This window comes from Drosophila montana, unplaced genomic scaffold (genome assembly GCF_035044405.1).
Source record: "Drosophila montana isolate Dmon_TW-CO22-7 unplaced genomic scaffold, ASM3504440v1 contig_3217_1, whole genome shotgun sequence".
NCBI classification, from domain to species: domain Eukaryota; kingdom Metazoa; phylum Arthropoda; class Insecta; order Diptera; family Drosophilidae; genus Drosophila; species Drosophila montana.
The window spans coordinates 2639260-2659913 of NW_026998097.1; the positions used below are offsets into that span (position 1 = coordinate 2639260).

The 20654-nt window shown below is 40.4% G+C and overlaps 2 protein-coding genes across 3 annotated transcripts; both read right to left on the reverse strand.

Moving 5' to 3' along the window:
* Positions 1-335: 335 nt before the first annotated feature.
* LOC135433238 (protein arginine N-methyltransferase 1-like) lies at positions 336-1739 on the reverse strand. 2 transcript variants are annotated; one of them, XM_064689244.1, is made up of 3 exons: positions 1591-1739; positions 1152-1518; positions 336-1090 (listed from the first exon to the last, which is right to left on the reverse strand). In XM_064689244.1, exons 1-3 carry the CDS (start codon positions 1706-1708, stop codon positions 445-447), a joined length of 1131 nt encoding a protein of 376 aa, XP_064545314.1. In that variant the 5' UTR covers positions 1709-1739; the 3' UTR covers positions 336-444. The 2 variants fall into 2 exon arrangements, with proteins under 2 accessions (XP_064545314.1, XP_064545313.1); XM_064689243.1 differs by having other exon boundaries at positions 1152-1521; positions 1591-1733.
* A 242-nt stretch (positions 1740-1981) lies between these two features.
* LOC135433237 (5,10-methylenetetrahydrofolate reductase) lies at positions 1982-4016 on the reverse strand. Its single transcript, XM_064689242.1, has 3 exons — positions 3273-4016; positions 3105-3205; positions 1982-2454 (listed from the first exon to the last, which is right to left on the reverse strand). Exons 1-3 carry the CDS (start codon positions 3934-3936, stop codon positions 2038-2040), a joined length of 1182 nt encoding a protein of 393 aa, XP_064545312.1. The 5' UTR covers positions 3937-4016; the 3' UTR covers positions 1982-2037.
* Between the last annotated feature and the right edge of the window lie 16638 nt (positions 4017-20654).

Sequence of the window (20654 nt, forward strand, 5' to 3'; positions counted from 1 at the left end):
AAAGCATCGTAATTTCCGAGAATTGCTGAGTAAACGCTTGAATACTTTATTTAAATTATTTATGAATTAAACTTTTAACAGAATTATAAGGGAAAGTCCATTTTTATTAGTTTGTAAAGAAAACGGGGACTTCCATACGTAATGAATAAAATTAAGATAATTTTAACAAATCAAATCTTCAATTCTCAGTGACAAAATAAAGTTCGACTGATTTCAAATATCTCGCGAAATTTGTCTGGATAAATGATTACATTTTAATTTTATAAACGATACAAAATTCAGATTATTTTAACCAAACAGTAAAAGTAAAATTATATTATTTAGCAATATATTTATAAATTTTAGAAAAGAAATATGAGACTTCTATATATGTATTATATTTGATTCTTATAATTTGAGCTTTCCGCTATGGGAACAAGATCGTGAGTGTTCTAATCTTATCAGCTAGACAGCTTCCGCCTCGCCCTGCATGCGATAGATTTGCTTATGCAGCTTGACATTAACCAATTCATTGTGGAAGCTCCAATCGATGTCAAAGTCCAGATGCCGTAAGCCACGCTCAACGCGGAATTGGCCAGTGAGCACATCGCCAACGCAGAGCGGCAGATGGGCATCGATGTGGAAGAGGGCCTGCTTCCATTGGGTGGACGCTGCACTGGGGCTGGTTGTGATGGGTTTCAGATGGGGTGCGCCAGGGAAACGAAAGTCAAAGTAGAGCACAAACCACTTGGCAATGGCCTGGCGCAGGGTGCGTAGCTTAAAAGGCATAGCAAAGCTCAGCTCGCAGCGTTTCAGGGTGCGCATATCAAAGCGGCGCAGCACTTGCCGCTGGGTGAGCACCTGGGCGGCGTCCACGCAGCTGATGGCAGGTGTTTGCTGAATGATGCGCCAGGCCTGCCGCAAGTTTAGTCCACAGTAATGTGTCCAATAGTGCAGCGGCGAGCTGAATATGTCCGGCGAGTCGCGCGGCTGGTTAGCAGCAGCTATATAGAGATTGGCAATGTGGGGAAAGATGCTGCCGCCGGGCTTAAGCCATTTGTCGCGCGCATATATAACAGCCTCCAGGGCTGAGCTGTACATGAGGCAGGCGCTGCAAGGATACGTAGTGAAGTGAATGTTGAATGGGAGGGACATATTTGTTTGTTGTTTACCCCATCCACTTGGAGATAATTATATCAACTGTGGGCAGTTGCAGCTGCTCCACATTGCCCTGTATCACCTCGATTATATGCTCCAGCTGATTTTGGCGCACCAGCTGACGCGCCACTTGGCACACGGCGCTTGGCTCCACAGCAATTACGCGGGCTGCGCCCTGTTGTGCCGCCCACAAGGACAGCAACGCACTGCCGCAGCCCACCTCGAGTACTATGGCATTCCGGAAGAGATCGGCATTTGCTTCGATGGCCGCCTTAAAGCCCAGCATGGTTACCTCGTCCCGCATGACAACCTCATGCCTTTGCAGAAATTCCGCGTAGGTCTCCGCTGATATCATAGGGCAATCCTCGCCAGCTACGTTGTCTTCTTCAGCGGATTCATTGTCATTAATTATAGAACAAATTGTGTTTATATTTTTGAAATTATACTAATTACCAATGCCAATTGGCGCTGCCCCCGCATTTTCTTTGAACACTCGTGACGACATTGTTATCGACTTTATGCGATAATTAACAGCGTTGCCGGACCGTAAGCAATGTACCCAATTATTCATCTGCCGCTAAATGGCTAAAAACGGATGCCAAAAATAGCTAAATCAGTGCAATATTTTAATTGTTTCCGGCTGACGAGCTCTGAAAATAGCCAGAGTTAGCTAGAAAACGGTTCAGCTGGCAACACAATAAAAATGCACGCTAAATATCGATTAAGCAATTAAAATAGTATCGATATTGATTTATTGCATCGCTACTTAATTTGCGTATTTTCATTAATTGGTGTTTATTTTCTGTTTCTGCTGCAATTAAAAGTAAAGCATTGCGCTAGTGGATTTAGTTGTCATATGTTTATTCCATAAAAAATTTAGAGCGTCAATATGTAATAAATTTAAGCATCCCCACAAGCGTCTGTCGGCGGCGTCTCCTTCAATATGCCCAGCTTTCGCAGCTCACAGAGCACATCCTGCACGGACCCGAAGCGATTCAAGGTATAGAATTGTATGCCATGTACACCCAGATTAGCATCCAGTACCTGCTGAATGGTGCGCACGGCCAATTGGACAAAATAACTTTTAGCTTTCGCATCATCGTTCTGATATCTCTCCACCTCGGCACGCGCCTCGGCCGGCAGACTTATTTTTGAGATCATTTCAATTAGCGCATAGGACTTGAATGAATCCGGCACCACCACGCCCACCATTATGGGCGTCACGATGCCGGCGTTGCGGACGCAGCGCAGATATTCCACAATTATCTCGGGTGAGTAGCAAAGCTGCGTGATTATGAAATCTGCGCCGTTATCAATCTGAAAAAAAACAAAAGTTGTTGAGAGCGCAGCTGATAAGACCTGGCCTATCAGCAGTTCTTTAGGTGTAGGATTATTGTTGAAAAAAACTTCAAGAGTGCCTGTAGACGGGAGTGCCCGACTAGGGAATACCCGAGTTGCTTCTTGCCTTGAAGCATATAAACAAGCACATGCACATAAACACACACATGCATGTATACACACACGCACAAGCACGCAATTGCAAGCTGAGTTCTTCTTCTTCCATAAGCCCCTACTATGACAAAGGGATTCTTGAATATCTTCGGTGTTTAAAGGCCGATCTTTTTGAAATTTGCAGGGCTTAAATATGGCTATACCTCCATCTTTTATTTATTTTCCTGCAAACTAATCTATTTGCTGCCTCTATCTAATAATAATAATCTAAAAACCGATATTTATCGATTCCGTTCAAATGGTTGAGTTATCGATGAATTTAAATATACTTGATTTGCGTGAAGCCAAATTCCAAGTCTATAGCCTATGCAATTATAATCTCTTTTTTTTGACCAGTTTCAATCTGTACAGGGTATAAGAAGATATACTCGTGCGCAAGCTTTGAGCTTTAACCAAAATGAATTGCATATAAAATGCGCTTAAAGCTTTCATGTGCTTTTAGCACATGGAATTACCTTCTTCTTTAGGATTTCTATGTTCTCCGTGATATCCTGAGGTCCGCTCTTCAAGTTCGGGTAGCCTTGAGGATGTCCCGCGACGGCAATTGAAATGTTAACTGCGAATTAGATTGTCATGTCGCACGATTCTAGCTGATACAGACGAAGCAAACCCTGGATACTTACCGCCGCGGACACGTCGAGCATGCTCGACCAGCTGATAGCTGTTGCGGTAGACCTGATCCTCGTCCATCTTGTCACCGCGCACGGCGAGCATATTTCTAAAATTCAAGGCGAGAAACTCATCTATGCGCTCCTTGGTCTGCCGAAAGAGACTCAAGTGCGGCATGGCCGGTATGTGGGGCTCCAGATTGCGTATAAGCTGCAGCGTCTCCACCCTCTCAATGGGCAGCACATTCCAGTACTGGGGCAGCCACACGATGCTAATGAACGTGGGCAGCACGGGCAGGAACCCATTGAAGTCCACACAGGTTGGCTTACCCTTGGATTGTCCGGTTATCTCGATGCCATAGAAGAACTCACCGCGCGCGCTCTTACTGGTAACCAGATCGGAAATATACGGCTGCTGTCCAGCCGACGCCTTCTGCTCGGGCGTGAAATGGAAGCACGGCTCAATGAGGGGCGCCACTGGCGGAACGTCACTTACATTCGTGCCGAAGTGCTGTGCTCCGACCGTATCTATTGAATGCATTGCTAAATCAACGTCTATTGCGCTCCTCACACTTTGAGTCCGCTCAGACAACTGAAACTGATAGCAGCGTTTCTGGGCAAGCGCCGCTACGTTCCAGAGTGCCGCCGTGGCCCGGCAGCGGGTCACGTTGACGCACATTGCGATCAGCTGAAAACCGATTTGCCCACCGTGACGCTTTGCTTTGTTTACATACAGGTTATCTTAATTAGTTTGCCTATGTGTGCTTGGGTTTACACAATATGAGCATAAAAAACCTAATTTACTTTACTGACAACTGGAAGCCTATCCGAACCCATAAATAATATAAAATCGAATTCTCTAACTGAACTAGAATTGGTTTCGACTCGTAAAGTCTATGAGTTTTTCCAATGACCCAGTCATTTAGGCACTTGAACAAAGTGGATCAGAGTTCGAATCCCGTCTATTAATAACAATTCTATTTAAAAACATATACGATATACACCTTCAGAATCCCATACCAAAATATGGTATCACTTTTGCTCACCTTATTATTATAGCAAGCTGTCATGTGTTAAATTACCCTCACCTTTGGCCAAGGTGATCAGTCTCTAATGATCGTCCGCGTCAGGGATACCAAAGTGTTATATCTGTAGTATTTGATGGCATCAATTACTTCCATATGAATGTAGATCTCGTGGGCTCGGGGCAAGGAATCTTATCGAGAGTCAAAAAGATATCACCATTAAAATGCCCAAAACCTGCACGAAATGTGGCCCAATTCGTATAGAAATCCTCCTTACCATTGATTGACTGTTGGATAACCATCCAGCCAGGACCTGCTGTCGCACTCTCACAAAGTGCATCGAATGGATCTTTTTTGTGAATCATTTTATGAATACCCGGAGCATCTCCAAAGTGAGTGCAATCATTGAAAACGAGCTGCTCTTCGTAGTTTTTTCAATTTCGGATGTTTGTTGAGCCTGTTGATCAATTTCTTTTGGTTCTCTAGCTGCTCTCAAGGCATTGGAATTGGGTTTACTCATTTCGTCTTTTATTGATAAAACGTTGTTCGTAAACTCTTTAATAGTCTGTTTGTAGAATTCATTCTGAGCTCTCAGTTCCTCGATGACCAATTCATTACGTTGATTCAGTTTTTCCTGCAGTTGCTTGATTTCTCTGTCTTTGCTTTCAGCCTTATTGCTATGTTTTTCACTTTCTTCATTTGATTTTTATACTTTAATAATGATACTTCTCCTCTGCTATTCTAAAGAGATATATAGAAGCTCGACACAATTATTTGACTGGACTTTGATTATGGAAATGAATTCTCACACACACGCTCAAAAATAGAATAATATATGGAAATAAATTGACAGCTCAGTCCGCCGAAATTTCTGAAACTGATAAGCTATAAGAAGTAGGTCAGGAACTAAAAAACCCAAGTCATGGACTAGCTCTTAAGTGAGCTTCGTTGAACTGTTGAAAGATTGCAAATATCAAGGGTCATTAACTTTGATAAATGGACTTGAATTACATAATATGCGTGATAAATATTGAATCCTAAATGTAGATTCTAGAATGTGTAGCGATATCCAAATTATTGTTTTACCATGAATCGAACCTTAAACCAAGTCACACCGAACCGAACCATACTTTTCTCAAAAGTTGTTTGGTTCCAAATAAAGTTAGGTAAGTCCGATTTGGATATACACTCGAATCTTCTAATTAAATTTCATAATTTCCAATAATAGATCAAAAGTAGCTCCATTTTGATGCAACCCTGTGACCTGTTGAGTGTGAGGTTATGTGTTCGTAGAAGACCGCTCAAAATTAGATTTTCCAGTTTCTCTTTTTGTGCAATTTGATTTTGGGTCTGCGTGTGCTTCAGCTACAAATGAGATGTTTCATGAAAACAATTTTCAAGTAGTTTGTTGCAATTCCTCGAAACCAGCTACAAAACTCAATTCAACAAATTATAACAAACGCCGCTATTCATTTTCAATTTTACGATCATTTTCCGTTTTTAATTTGTTCCTCGTTTTTCCTCTGGTTTTTTATTTCTATTTTGTGCCGTTTTCTGAATGAGGCAAATTATTTGATGGCGTTAATTACAAAAATGCAGTCCATTTAGATTAGAGAGCTGCAAACGCAAATCAATTGATGTCGTTTTGGGGCATGGCATGTTGAAGAGAATGTGGCCCGAATGGGGGCGGGGCGGCAAATTTAATTGCTGTTCGCATCGCATTGCCCGTCCACTTGAAAACATTTGCAGCAAACAATTCGATGCGATACAAGTCGAACCGAAGCTATATAGCCCATAGCCACTTGGGTTACGCTTGAGAGCCATAATCATAATTTAAATGCGGCTGGCAACACTCGAGAGTCATAAAAAACGAGATCGTGGAGCGTTGAATTGCCAGTCGAAGCAGCAGGCTGACGAGGAGGAGGAGCTGGCGGTGCTGCTGCCTCGTCGAGCCTGGCCGAAAAATTGAAACTCCAAATCAATGCAGAAGGCAAGAAGACAGCAGCCAGATCGGTCCATCGGGCGTCAAGTGGCAATTAAAGATTCATTTTACTGCCTCGACTCCTCCTCAAAATTGTATTTCCAAATGTCTGCACTTAGCTCTGCTTTCCCCCCCACATCCACCATATGCCACAAGCCCTATATAAATATATATACATGTATATGAACCGGAGCTGCAAAAAAATAAAAGCGTATCGTTAAACCAGCAAGTAAAATACCTTAATAACGATTTGTTACCTGGCAACATATTATACCATTCGTACGTTAAACATTGATATATGAGCTTTGTACAGATTTGTTGCGATCTTGTGTATTTATAGCTATAATAAATCATCTGGCCCCTCTGATTGGGCATCCTCTAACTACTTTGACTACTACGAGCTTTCTGTTTTTATTTTCCAGAAAGATCTGGAACTTGTCATGGACTCTACTTATGCTAGCATCTCAAAAAGTATTTCAGTTCAAATGCTTATAATTTGAATATATTTGATGGTGAGTATTATAGTTAATTCTTAGCTTAACGAAGATTTCGCAATTTGAGATTTTAAGTTTTATTATATTGTCCTACAATCAATAACATTCAAATGATTCCAATTATAATGAAATTTTAGTTTAGAATTAGGGCTGCAAGTACAACAAAGAAAATTGTCGCTTGCTTAGTTCACGTTTCGAATCAACTCTTTATCTTTAGGATCAGTTCGCAAACCTAATTCTCCAAATACAAGGGACTAGGATGTTTTTCGCGATAATATTCATATACATATGAATATTATACATTTTTTAAAATTTTGCATCTACCAAATATGGAATGATCAATTTGATGATCGGGACACAAGTTATTAATTCATTGGTTCTTTTTTTTAATTTTTTTTATTTAGAAGAAACCATTTTTGTAAGAAAATATATTTTGGTTCGAATTAAGGTTCGACCAGTTTTACAACCTGGTTTAGTTTAAAGTTCAGTTCTTTGTAAAATGTAGTTTTTTCGTTAAATATGGTTCGGGCTATTGTTAAAAAATATATGAGCTCAGAGAGCAAACCGGTTCTGTCTGAAACCGGTATAAAGCCTTGCTTAAAACTAATTCTTAAAAATCTGTTTGGGTTCGATTATTTTTGAGGAACTGGATTTGGTTTCGGGTTCGGTTCATTGTTAAAATGTTCTCGTTTTGGTTTAAGGATTGGTTCATGGTAAAAACGTAAGGAACTCTCGAAGCAATCGGTTAGGCTATATATAAGGATTACCGCTGCGATTTTTTTTAGGTTCTTGCTTTGGTACAAGGTTCAGTTAGTTGTAAAAAATTTATGAATGTCGAAAACAAAACAGGTCGATTTACAATCGATTTAAAGCCTTGACTAAAATTAATTGATCAAATAAGTTGGTTTGGTTCGGCTGCTTTTGCGGGAACCGGTTTTGGTTTAAGGTATGGTTAACTGCTTTTAAAAGTTAGGAAAGTTACCCGGTTCGGGTAGAAATTAGAATAAATATTGAAAATGAGCATTAATTCATGGTAAAAATTTAAGAAACTCCCAAAGCGAACCGGTTAGGCGTAAATCTGGCTCCAGCCTTGCATTATATTAATAAAAATTAGATTCGGTTTATTTTAGGAACTGGTTTTGGTAAAATGTTCGGTTCATGGTATGGAATTTCGAAAGCGAACCGGTTCGGTATCCATCCTTGCCAAAAACGAATAAATACAAATATATGTTTCGGTTCGGCTGTTTTTGGGGAACTGGTTTTGGTTGAAGGTTTGGTACATAATATTTAAAAATCGTTCGGAATTGTAGGTACGAACCGGTTTGCTTTAAGCCCTTTTAAAACAGATTCATACCAAGAAGCAATGTGTGCATATATAAGTTATATAATATGGTTATTATATATGTGTTTGTTGCCCATGAAAATGGCATATACTTAGTTGGCTTATACATATATGGGTATGCCTCAAAATTTTTACCCTCCAATTCCCGTGTTAGTTTTCGTGACGGCTTTTATGGGGCGACGTTAATAAAAATATTTTGTTATTTGTGATAATTTCAGTGATATAAAATTGTTTATGATTATTAGTTTTCGCTTAGGGAACAAACCCCAGACACGCAGACACTCACTCCATTTGGAGGGAATGTTTGAGAACGGGAACGGGAATGGGAATGAGAACCTGCTCGCGGGGCCTTTCCGAAATGCTGGCGACATTGAGAAAGTGGGCACTAAATCAGCTGCGGAGCCGCCGTCTTCGCCGCCTAATTACAAATTTGATGCAGCTGCAGAGGCAGTCGACGATGCCTTCAACGGACCTTGAAATATATTTCGGACCGACATTAAAATTTGTTCGGGTTCGGCAAAGTGCGGCACATGTGGCACAGTTGCCCCTCAGGATGTCCCGGGGCAGGGGTAGGGCAGGGCATGGCTGTGCGTGCGTGCCTGTGTGTGCCTGCTCCGATCATCCGGACGAAATGCGACGCATGGAACCTGTTTCACAGATTTTGCTTTGTTAAAAGGCCATTCTAAAATTAAAGCGTCGATTGTGTGGGGTAGAGATCGTGTCATATTGGTCTCTAATAGGACACAAATAAACATGAGCATAAAAATAAATAGAATGGTTGCCCGTTTGTCGCACATTATGAATTTATATGTACCTAGTTTTTTTCACAATAGGGAACAGCATTTGGTGCAACCAAGAAATCTAAAAAATGAGGACAAGTCAAGCAATACGTGTTTGCAGGTAGCACCTGTCCATTATAACCTTGTATAAGGTATTATTACTTTGTCACGAAATGTCTACGACCCCTTAAATTATATATATGCATTCTTAATCAGTATCAAGAGCCGAGTATTACTTGTCATGTCCGTCTGTTAGTTTCTATATAAACTTTTCATAACTCGGATCCAGCCGAATCGGATCATTGTATCAGAGACTATATAGACAATATAGCTCTAAAGAAAGAATCGATAGTAAAATAAACTTTTTTATAGAACATTTTGGAATTTCTCCTAACCTACCATATCGTTCTACAATATGAATCGGTCGGATATACATATTTTCTCTGAATACATACAAATAATCTATATTCTTCCTTTGGCTGTTACTTAATCTATTTGCAAATAACTGTGTACACACTGGTATCTTTAATGAGTAGCTTAACAACAGCGAGGTATCGATTCCGACGGGCGTTGCCAGATATCAACGTAACGAATCCAATTAGAAACAGCCTTGCTTTTTTATGCCTCGGATTAGGGATGTAGGGGCTGCCTATTTTGTAGTTTAAGAAAGGCAGTTTTTTATGTTTTGTAAAAGAAAATCGCCTAAAATTCCGATACTACCTGCAAGGGCAGGTAATACTATTATATTTCCATTTAACCGTGTGATTTCCTGCCTCATCGTGGACAGCTCTCTCGTTGGGCACATATGGCCGCCACTTAGCTCTTTGCGAGCCTTGCGCTTGATTGAGTGGCCAAGATGATGATGGATGGATGTGCATTGGGCTTTGTTAACCCATTAACCGATTCGGGCTATCCGTCGGGAGCAGTTCGCCTTTCACAGAGAGCATTTGGCAGGCAGTGCGCGGGCTTAATACAGATTTGGCGTCATATTTTTCATCAAAATGCCTGAAATGAAAAGCGCTGAGATTAAATTACAAGCCAAGAGACAAGAACACGTAAATCCGCCGCCCCAAAGGAAATGTGAAAATCTTTGATGAAATGCGGCAGCGCCAAGCGCCAAGCGCCATGCCCAGACCCGAGACCAGAGACCGGGATCCGAGACGGTGCCCCGTACCCGTTGATGCCACGCACAATCTCCTACGAAGTCAGCAGCAGAAAGGGGCAAGGTAAGACGGCAAGGCGAGTATGGAAATGGAAATGCGCCGGGGGCAGGGACGACAGCATGCAACGCCCACGCATGAGATACATTTCAGATGCTGTGTGCCGTAATGTATGAGATACTTTGCTCTGTCTAAATTAAAAAATTCCATGGAGAGTGAAGGAAATTATAATGCTGCAGGATGAAGAGAGAGAGATGGAGAGATGGAGAGAGGGAGAAGCGAAGAAAAATGTAATAAAGACATGAGTTGTGAAATTATTAAGATGATTATGAAAAACGAGACGAGTCTGCGAGTTGAGTGGTTCCACGCCACGAGCCGGAGGAACAGCATTTTATAATCAGTCCGTAGAATACAAAGATGTGTACTTAAAGGCAACATTGCACGGACTGGGGCATCTAGGAGCTGCGAAAAGCTCCTAGGGGAACGATTGCCTTTGGAAGGACTCTCAGGAACGGGCGACATGACAAACGCGTAGTTACAAAATCTGGTTAATATGTGTGTGTGGAGTAGAAGTAACTTGGAAACAGGATTATTATGCTTTTGTATTTTTTTATTTTGTCACGAAATGTGAAGAAGGGCAACTGCGTTCCCACATATCCCCTATTCCTTAACCAGAAGGAGTCGATTCAGCCTTGTCCGACTGTCTGTCTGTTTCCATGCAAAATAATCTTCCATCATGAAATCTATCTGAATGAAACACATGCAGAATTTGACAGAATCGGATGACTATATCATATATGTCATGGCAGTTAACGGTCAAAAACAGTTTATTGGATGTGTGCAACTGTTCAGATCTTTAAGATTTTTTAAAAAAATGTCAAAAAATGTGAAAATGTGTTGCGCATGGAAGAATACTTCTTCGATAGCAATAACTATATATATTCTTGAGCAGTATCAAAAGCCGAGTACACACGAGTAGTTCAGTAGTTGGAATCGGTTGGATATCGTATAGCTCTCATAGGTCGGTGGAAAAACTAAGGTTTATGTAAAAAACTTTTTTGTTTCCCATTATATCTAGTCCGAGGCTTACTCTAATCTTAAAATTTGAGCCGGAATACTAGATCATAAAGCTCTAATGGGAATAGTCTACTTTGGCTCAGTATGGAAGTCTCTGTGTCTGTAAGGGTATTCCGCTGCCCAACAATACCCCATATTTATTCTTTTCAATTCCATGTAGATTTCAATTGAAATTGAATTCTAGCTGATCTACATATAGTCTTTAATCCACCCAGCTGAGCTAAAATCCAGTTGAATGAATGAATGTTAATCAAGAGTATATTTTATATGAAAGTCAGATATTAAGGAATCATTTTTACCATAGAATGGAATGGAATTTTCCATAAAGCTGCAGCACTCACTCACCGAGTGCGCAGTTAGTTCGCAGCGCTTTCGGGGGTTGTTGATATTGTGCTATCACAAAACGGGGGTGCATTCACCACGAATGCCAGATGCCAGCCGAAAAGGACGAAATTATTTTACCTATGTCATGGGGCGATTTTGAACGCTTGTTGCTAGGCGCGCTGCAAAGGACAAAAGGGCCAAAGGACGCCGTATGAAGGACTCGTAACACTCGTAACTGGGTGAGTGGGCTGCCTCTGCTTTTCCACTGACTCACTGACTGACTGGCAGACTGACTGACTGGCAGACTGGCTGACTGACAGACAGACCAACTATTGGGGGTTGTTCTGCAAGCGAAATGCGTTGCAGAAATCGCATCGTTAAAATAGCTGAAAAATCTGTAATGAATGCCGCGACGGCTGCATGAATGGGCGGCAGGCAAACAACCCTTAATAAAGGGGGTGGGCCACAATTGAAAGCAGGCGCAGCAAGGACAACGTGCGGTTGTGGTTGCAGCACCTTTCATTTACGTGTGTGCGTGTGCAGTTGGTTTTCCATTTGGTTGCAAATCTTTCTGAATTTGCGTCATCAACATCATCATCGCAGCAACCCCTCCCGACTGGCAGCGGACTCGACTGGCGAACGTGCCCGGCACGCATCGCTCTCACTTTTATCCTTTGGGTCCACCTCTCCATTGGCTTAGCTCCTGGTTGCCCCTGCCCGGCAAAATCTCGTATGAGTAACTGACATAATTAGGTCTTAACTGGAAGTCACGCGCGACGCATTCGTAATCTGAGTCCGGGCCAGCGCCGGCGACGACCACGACCACGACGACTCTTTCGGAGTTTGTATTCAAGGTCACAAATTCATATCGGGGTGCGCTTCAAATGCGATTAACTCTCTCACGACCCACGACTCCAGATCGGTTCCAGCTGTTGTTGTGCGGCCGCCTCGGGGTCGAGTGATTTGTGATATTCAACTCTGACAAATGTCAAATTTTTTCAAGAACGAACTAATCACCTCAAACATAGTCTGAACCCATAAGTCTAATATTTTGTATTGAACCGAACCTTAAACCAAATTAGTTGGATGAAGAATATTTTAGCCTGAACAGAACCATATTCTTTTTGACTAACCATTTGGTTCTTCAGATTGTTTCTTTATTTTTTAAAAATTTATAGCTCGAGACATACATTAAAAATTGCAACTAAACTGACAAAATAAGGTTCGAACCCAAGCCTGGGTGAATATGAACCGAATCACCAAAAACGTTTGCCTTGCTTGTTAAATAATTCTTGAACTTTTGGGTATTCCTATCATTGGGCACCTACAAAATTTAATTTTCCTAATAACTAGTTAGCGATGAGAGCTACTAAACTACGTGTTAAATGTTAACGATAAGAAAATCGCTAACTGATTGATAGTTTTTAACATCCTGACAGCTTCGTTATTTGTCTTGAAACTGAATGATAGAGTTTTATACACAAGAAACAGCTGCTCTGTTAAAGCAAAATTGTGTTCCCTAACAAATGGATATTTTATCAACAAAGTATTTGATTTTATAGAGACATGAGCGTGGACACATTGGCGCGCAGTGTTGGTCAATGTGTACACTTATCTGGCTGTTAAACTGACATTGAGATAATCAAAACTTTTAATCGGCACTTTAACAGGCGGATAAATGTACGTAGCCCTTTTTTATTCACTAACAAGAAATCACAGGCATATGCCTATGTATGTGTATATGTAGGTTAAAAACGAAGACTTCAGGCCGCAAATGCACTTGGGAACTCGGTCTGTTCAAGTCTCACACACACACACACATGAGCTGCAAATAAAAACGTAATTACTTAAATTACAAAAACAACATTTTGGTGATTACATATTTTACATTTACACACACACACACACACGCACTCATAAACACGGAGTCCAGGAGGCAAAGTCGAATTCATAAGCAAGTTTTCGCCTCGTCGCCGTCAATTCGCTGCTGCCGGATGTGCTGGAGTGTGGGGGAGGTGTTGTGGAAGGGGTATGGGACACATACACAGGCCTTGAAATTAAGAATAGGGCGCACAAAAGAAAAGCAAGTCAGCAGGCGCTCGGAAGCACACACACAGGCGCACTAACTGAATGCGTGCGTGTGTGCGCGCGTGTGTTTGTTGTATGTAATTTAATTATGGGCCTGGCCTGGCCTGGCCAGCGACGTTCTATGGCGGCAGCGACGCGTGCGGCGGCGGGTGGCAAATTGCCAAAAATTGTACGCATATCCTGCTGTTTAAAAGTCCTCTCGCGCTCCCCCTTCCGCTCTTTTTTTTTTGTATTCTTTCCCTTTTTTCCAGGTTTTTCTGCCCCTTTTCCTCTCGCATTGTTTGCCTTATTTTGGCTCAAGCTGTGCACATTTTCGGTTTGATTATCGAACACAATATTTTTTCCGCTTTCGCCGCTTCCCCTTTTTTTTCGCCATTATTTCTTGTCGGCCCATAATTGACGATTGCGCCATGAGTTGCCACTATTTTGCGCTCTTCCTCTTGCCATTTGCCCATTCCCATTGCGCACATCAGCCGCATCTACAGCTTCAGCCAGCGCCTTGTCATTTAGCTTTTCGTTTTAAGAAATTATGCATAGCTCGTGGCAGCACATGAAATTGATTTTAAATTTTAAACATTCGCATGCGATGGAAAAATTGAAAATTAATTTCCCACACGGAAATTGCTAAAGGCAATGGAAAATTGTGACTTTAATCAGATTAAACTGACCAAATTTGGTTACGAAACGAGTGGAAATTCTTTTTATAATATGAAATTCAATGCGTCTCCAAGTGTATGTAAGAGTTTTAGTACACTTTAAGCAATGTGACGAGAAAATTCTTTATTCCACCGAATTTTCCTATTCGAGTCATATAATATAGTAATTCGATTCGATAAGGTTTTGCAGATAAGTTAAAGAAAAAGTGAAGTTTTTAAAACGAAAAACAAAAGTTTTCTTCATACAATTCATATAATTTCCGATATAAGTACTGCCTGCAACAGAAAGGCGGACTTATAATCTGGAAGGCAAGTTTGCATATCGAGCCTGCTTTTGATGCTGATCAAACATGTATATAATTTACCGTATCGAAGGGATCTTCTTTCTATATGCTTCACAAAAGTATAGTTCCTCTACGAGGGCATAAAAAAATTATTGCTAGCGTTGCCACTTATTCACAATTATAACAAAAGCAATGGCTGCCAGATCGATGCTCGACGCCTTTTAAACTGACGCTTGAATTCTTGTAATATCTGATCAATAAACAATTTCAAATATAACATGCCTGTTATATGAACATCTGTAAAAATATATAAAAAAGCATTTGTCGCCATTTCATATGGGCGGTTGGGGAATTGTCTAGCTTGAAGCTACAAATTTGATTATCGTTTCGCTTTCAAACTGAATACCAAATCGAAAACGATTTCGGATTTTTTTTTTGGCAGTTTCTGCGGCTAACAATAGATCATAAGTCGAAAATGGAAAATACATGCATTAATAATAATAATAATAATAAAAGTCGTAAAAGCGCAGTAACCGTTAAAGCCATGAAAACCCGTTAAGCGCAAGAGCAACACCCACACACCCACACACACGCATAAATAAATAACAAACAAAAAAAATCAAGAAAAATAAAACCGAGTTGCGTATGTGATAAAAAAAAGAAGTAAGAAGCAGCATGAAAATAACAAACAGCCGCAAGAGCCGAAAAATATTGTTAGTACAATGGTTCAGCCCATAAATGGCATAACATATACAATGACAAACACACACACACACACACACACACACACACACACACACGCATACACACATTCAAGTATTTTTATGGTATCTTGTGCGTTGGCTCATTCGAGCGTTTCTCAATGCTATTGATTTGTGTCGCTGCCTAATCAGAAAAAGAAAAACCATGGAGAAAAGGTGTACAAAATTAAGGAAGAGACATAAAAAACAGCAGAGGCCCATAAAGCGAACCGAGATGACAAAATTGTCTGATGCAAACCTGGCAGAACCCTACATAGAAACGTAGTTCTCTACTGGCTGGCAGGACCGAAAGAGGAATTTCAAATAATATACCCTGTAATTAAAGTGACAAAAATTGTCTATTTCTATGAATGCTTCGATCTCAATGCTGGATATGTTATAACTAAATAAATATGATTAAATTGAGATAAAAATAAATCAGTTTTATTTTCATTAAATGTTCATGCAGGTTTTTGTAATGTCAGTTGTAAAAATTCTAACTAATAATATTATGCTAACAGCAATGAGAATTTGTATCAACAATAATATTTAAAACAGATAAGTTATTAAAAATACGTAACTTTACCAGAGCAGGGCTCTTCTGCTGCACAGTATAGGGTATTGGCTAGTCGAACCCTTTCGCTCAAGTTCACTCTTACGGGCTGTTATTGTCATTGCAATCGACTTTGCCAATCCATTTGCAATGCCAAACTCGATCTGGGACGTTAAATGTCAAACGTGTTCATAACCAATTCGAATTGTTTGTCCCGTCGTCGTCGCTGCTCCTACCCCTCCCCGTGGCGTTTTGTTTTATTTTTATTTTTTTTTTTACCTCTGCTTGATTTTTGTCACACCTTAAAAGAGATGAAACTAGTTTTTACCTTCGTCTCCAAATTGGTTTGGCTTCTGCGACATTTTCTCGCCTTTTCACTTGATTAATTTTTGGAAAAACAAGAGAAAGCACTGCAAAATAAACCCACGCTTTGTTTAGTATAAGACTATATTCGATCTATACCTGTTCCGTTAGCCTTATCATACTGTTCTTGCTGAACTTGGGAGCTTGAGAAGCTTGAGAAGAAGAAAATTTACTGTTCGATGTATGTAATCTTTAAATACAGATCTTTTTCTTAAAGTTGAAAAACAATTGAGAGCATTGCAAAATAAAGCCACTCTGATTTGAGTATAGATTTATGTTTAATCCATATCTGTATTCAGACAGCATTTTCATATTATTCTCGCTGATCTCGGGGACTTTAGGAGCTAGTTATATGATTTCCTGTATCTAATGGCTCGTAAATAAATTAATTAAAATATTGCTAGGTATCTTATGTATGTATTCTATAAATTAGGAGCTAGTCAAATAAATTAAAATTTTGTAGCGCAAATTATAATGCTAGGAAATCATCTAGGTATCTAATGTATGTAATTTATTGCATTCAATACATTTCTAAAATATAATGAAAGTAAAGGAATCAAGAGAAAAGAAAAACTCACACTTAAGTTCATGATTTGAACTGGAGGACTTAAGGAGCTAGATATATTTTTTCTATATGCTGATTATTAAAAGATTTTTTTTTAATTTCTTGTCTATTATGATGGTTACAAATTATATATGTATCTTATGTTCGGCTTCTATAAAACCGATCTTTTTTTTTTTGAATTTGTTATATCCAACACTTTTTTGTAATCAAAAAACAAGGAACAGCAAGGGACAAAACCATCATTTAATTGAGTATTGAATATTGAGTACTATATAAGACTATACTCGATCTATACCTTTTCATTTTATTCAACTGATCTCGGGGTCTTTGGGAGCTAGGTATAGTTTTTTCACTATGGTGACTCGTAAACAAATGAATTAAAATTTTGTACTGTGTATCCCATCATCTAGGTATTCCACTGCTTCTTCTATGACTACAAATGTCTTTCTTGAACTTGTTATATCCAATAGATTTCTGAAATATAACGCTATTTATATGTATTCTTTCTCTGTGTGTGTTTCTGTCTTTGTTTATTCCTTTTGTTTTACGCTCTGTATGCATTTTGAGTTTTATTTTAGACTGTGTTGTTGTTGTTGTTGATTTTCCTTTTTCAGTTTTCAGTTTTGTTGTGTTTTAGGGCCACTTAGAGGCAAACATCGTCGTCGTCGTCCAACAACAGGCAGTGGAATCAACTGACGGACTGACGCACTGAGTGGATGACTGACTGATTGCATGACGAACTAACGAAACTAACGAATCAACGGACCGAGCGACAGCATACACATTCGTACAAACAGCAACAACATCGGCAACAACAACAACAACAACGACCTCTTAAAAGGCTGACTATGCCAAAGAAATACAATAATGGGCTCTTGGGCTCGGGACCCGGACCGGGCCTAAGTTTACTTTGCCTTTTTCACTTTTGATATTTTGACATTTTCATTTGACAGCTGATTGAAGGGCCACATGAAGGCGACGGGGGCGACAGCGACGGCGGCGGCGGCGGCATGGTGTGGTTCGATTTCGATCGACGTGCAGAGCCGGGACGGGAGCGGTATCGAGATGTTAGCGGTACGTCGCAACGCTGTTGCTAGGTACGTTGGTGCCGCGGCGACGGTGTCAAGTGCCGCACAGTGTAACAGAAGCCCGCAATCGATGCATGAAAATGATCATGTTATTGAATAACATACTGTTTTGATTAGATTAGAACAAGTTTGGGGTTTTTTCTAATTTATATTATATAAACCACAAAGTGTGTGCAAGTTGTCTATATTGTCATTTGAAGAACTTTCCGGCTCTATCATTAGCAGACGTAGTTATCAACTAGCCTTATGCGAGCCCTTAACTTGTTGAGAATTGAAAGCTTAAAGCAACAAATAAATCCCAAGCAATACCAAAGTCGTTTTCTTTGAACTAGTTTATTTATTGTAAACTGTCATAAACACATATTTAGTTAATTAATAACTCCTTTCATTTACAGATTTTACAACCAAACTTAACACAATCATGCTTAATGCTAAGGTAAGTACAATTATTCAAAAAATAAAGCAATCAATAATATTTTGCGCACAAGTACAAAATTTTTAATAAATACATGCACTTCTGAACAATTTCTTTTTCTGAATGTCCATTACATTTTATCTTAACAATGTAACAAAATGACAAAAAAAAAGTGTTCGAATTTTGTCATAGATTTTATATAATATTTTATGCGATTTGTTCCACTGTGCTGTCCCCGCTGCTTGTCAGAGGGGTAGATGGTGTGGGGGCGTTAGGCGTTGCCCATATGAATATGTGACATGTTTGTCGAAAATGCTCAAAGTTGTTTAACTCTTGTTGTTGGTTGCCTTTTGCCCATTGCCTGATGGACATGGAAATGGAGGTTAGGTGCCCGCTGCTCTGCAGGCCAACTTGCGCCTAATGGCGTCGCCAGCGTTTACTTTTAGCGTCAAGTGTCGCATGTGTTGTTATTCTTGTTGTTGCTGTTGTTGTTGTTGTTGCTGTTGTTGTTGTTGTTGCTGTTGTTGTTTGCGTTGTCGTGCCTGGGTGTGTATTTTGTTGCTGTCGTTTTTTTTTCTGCTTATTTTTGCTGTGTTTGTCTAACTGCACTTGACAGTTGGTGAGCATTAGCCTTATTCAATTTTACCACTCACTTCATGCCGTACCACGTTAAAACCTTACACCCCCTGCACCCTCGACGGCTTTGTGCCCCGTACAGGCTAAATGGTCAACAGCGCTCAATGGAGTTTGGCTCGATCTTTGCATTTAATTGCCCAATGTCAGTGAAATATGAACTTTTCCAATTATGTGCCTAACTTCGGTTTTATTTCCGTCCTGCCTCAATCTTACTTTCACGCCCATTTCACTCGACACTTATTGCAGGTGACATTTTCATTCCATATGTGTGCAGCAGCGAAATAAGAGATTTTAATTTCAACATCTTTACGAATCTCATGAATTCAAGTAACTGTTTGAGAGAGTAAGTGCGCGGAAAAGCAAGTGTAACGAAGACAGAGCCGAAGAGCTGACTCTTTCTTAAAAGTTTGCCTCTCTATGCGATTTTCAAAATTGTAAAGTAGTTTTTTTTATTAGTGGTGATAAAAATACAGAGCTCAGACCTCTATGCAGGGTACCATATAGTCGAGCAAGTGTTTTATTAAATATTCATAATGTTTAATTACACGAGCCTTAAACTTTTCAACTTCTGCCCTCTGACTTGACTTCTCTATAGCATGCAGGTATAATGGTATATATGGCATATACGTATGAAAAGCGGAAAGTAAAACCTTCACGGCAAGGGGCGACCATAACAAAGCTCTTGGAGGCGGGTCGGGGCGGGAGTTGAATAGTGTTATAACTGGAAAAACTCCCAGTTGGAGTGGAGAACAAATTACATGGCCTTTTCCACATTTCACTCTGCCATGTGTTCCGTTCTACGGCTGTTCAACGGGAGTCGCGTCTGGATTCATGTTCGGCTGTTCTGCGTCCTGTTTTTGTGCAATTCCTGAGTGCTTCGAATGCGCCAAAGGTCGTCGCCAGCAACTGTGCCGCCGGGGCGCATGCAACAACAATATGGAACTCCAGCTGTGGCAGTGGGTTGCCCCGCGTTGGGCTTGCACCGTGGCTGGACGAGCGTTTGGAGTGGCGTTCAAAACGAATTTGCCACAGCACTTGAGCGCTTAACAAGCTGCCAAGAAGGACACGAAGGATGCTGGTCATGTAATATTAAACAAGAACAGCAGCAGCAACAACAACAACAACAACAGCAACAACAACTGGCAGCGATAATAATGACGACGAAAACAATTGCAACAACGGTAAACAAGGATTCGCTCGACACGCTCAACACTTGAAAGCAGCAGCGAGGACCTTCGCTGAGGCAGCTACACCAGCAGCCAAAGGGAGCGAAAGGGAGCGAAAGAGTGCGAGAGAAAGAGAGAGAGAGAGAGGGAGACTTCTCTCTAGTAGCACGCAATCACGCGCACTCGCTGCGCTTAAGGGACACACCGTTGGCTCGGGGGGATAGGGTAGCTCATGTGCGGGTAGCTGTGTTGCCAAATTTAGCTATTTTATAGCTAAATATGGCTGAGGTCATCCGCAATGCCTGCTATTTTTAAACAGATATTTAAAATAATATTTCGAATTAAATTATTTGTTGGTTTATTGCATGAATGCTCCAGATTTCAAGCACTACTTGAAGGTAGGGCAAAAGTAATCTATTTTATAGCCAAGTCACATTTTGGGAGGGTACTTTTTTATCGCCAAAATGAATCCTGTGTAGAAGCCTGATCAATTTGTGCACAGAATGCTGTTTCAGATATTTTTAGCTTCTTTTAACACTAGATTTAGCTGCTTATTTTGTAACGACAGTTGGCAACACTGGCGGCAACACTAGGTGAACTGTTCTGGGCTGTTCTGTTTGTTTCTCTTTGTTGCTGTGTGTAATAAGCATTAATAGGGTGC

Excerpts from the sequence above, each read along its gene's own strand:
- LOC135433237 (XM_064689242.1), bottom strand. The coding sequence starts at position 3,936 with ATGTGCGTCAACGTGACCCGCTGCCGGGCCACGGCGGCACTCTGGAAC. Across the intron at positions 3,206-3,272 it reads TGCTCGACGTGTCCGCGGCG|TTAACATTTCAATTGCCGTC; the intron begins GTAAGTATCCAG and ends TCTAATTCGCAG. Across the intron at positions 2,455-3,104 it reads TAGAAATCCTAAAGAAGAAG|ATTGATAACGGCGCAGATTT; the intron begins GTAATTCCATGT and ends GTTTTTTTTCAG.
- LOC135433238 (XM_064689243.1), bottom strand. The coding sequence starts at position 1,708 with ATGAATAATTGGGTACATTGCTTACGGTCCGGCAACGCTGTTAATTAT. Across the intron at positions 1,522-1,590 it reads GGCAGCGCCAATTGGCATTG|AAGACAACGTAGCTGGCGAG; the intron begins GTAATTAGTATA and ends AATCCGCTGAAG. Across the intron at positions 1,091-1,151 it reads ATTATCTCCAAGTGGATGGG|CGCCTGCCTCATGTACAGCT; the intron begins GTAAACAACAAA and ends GTATCCTTGCAG.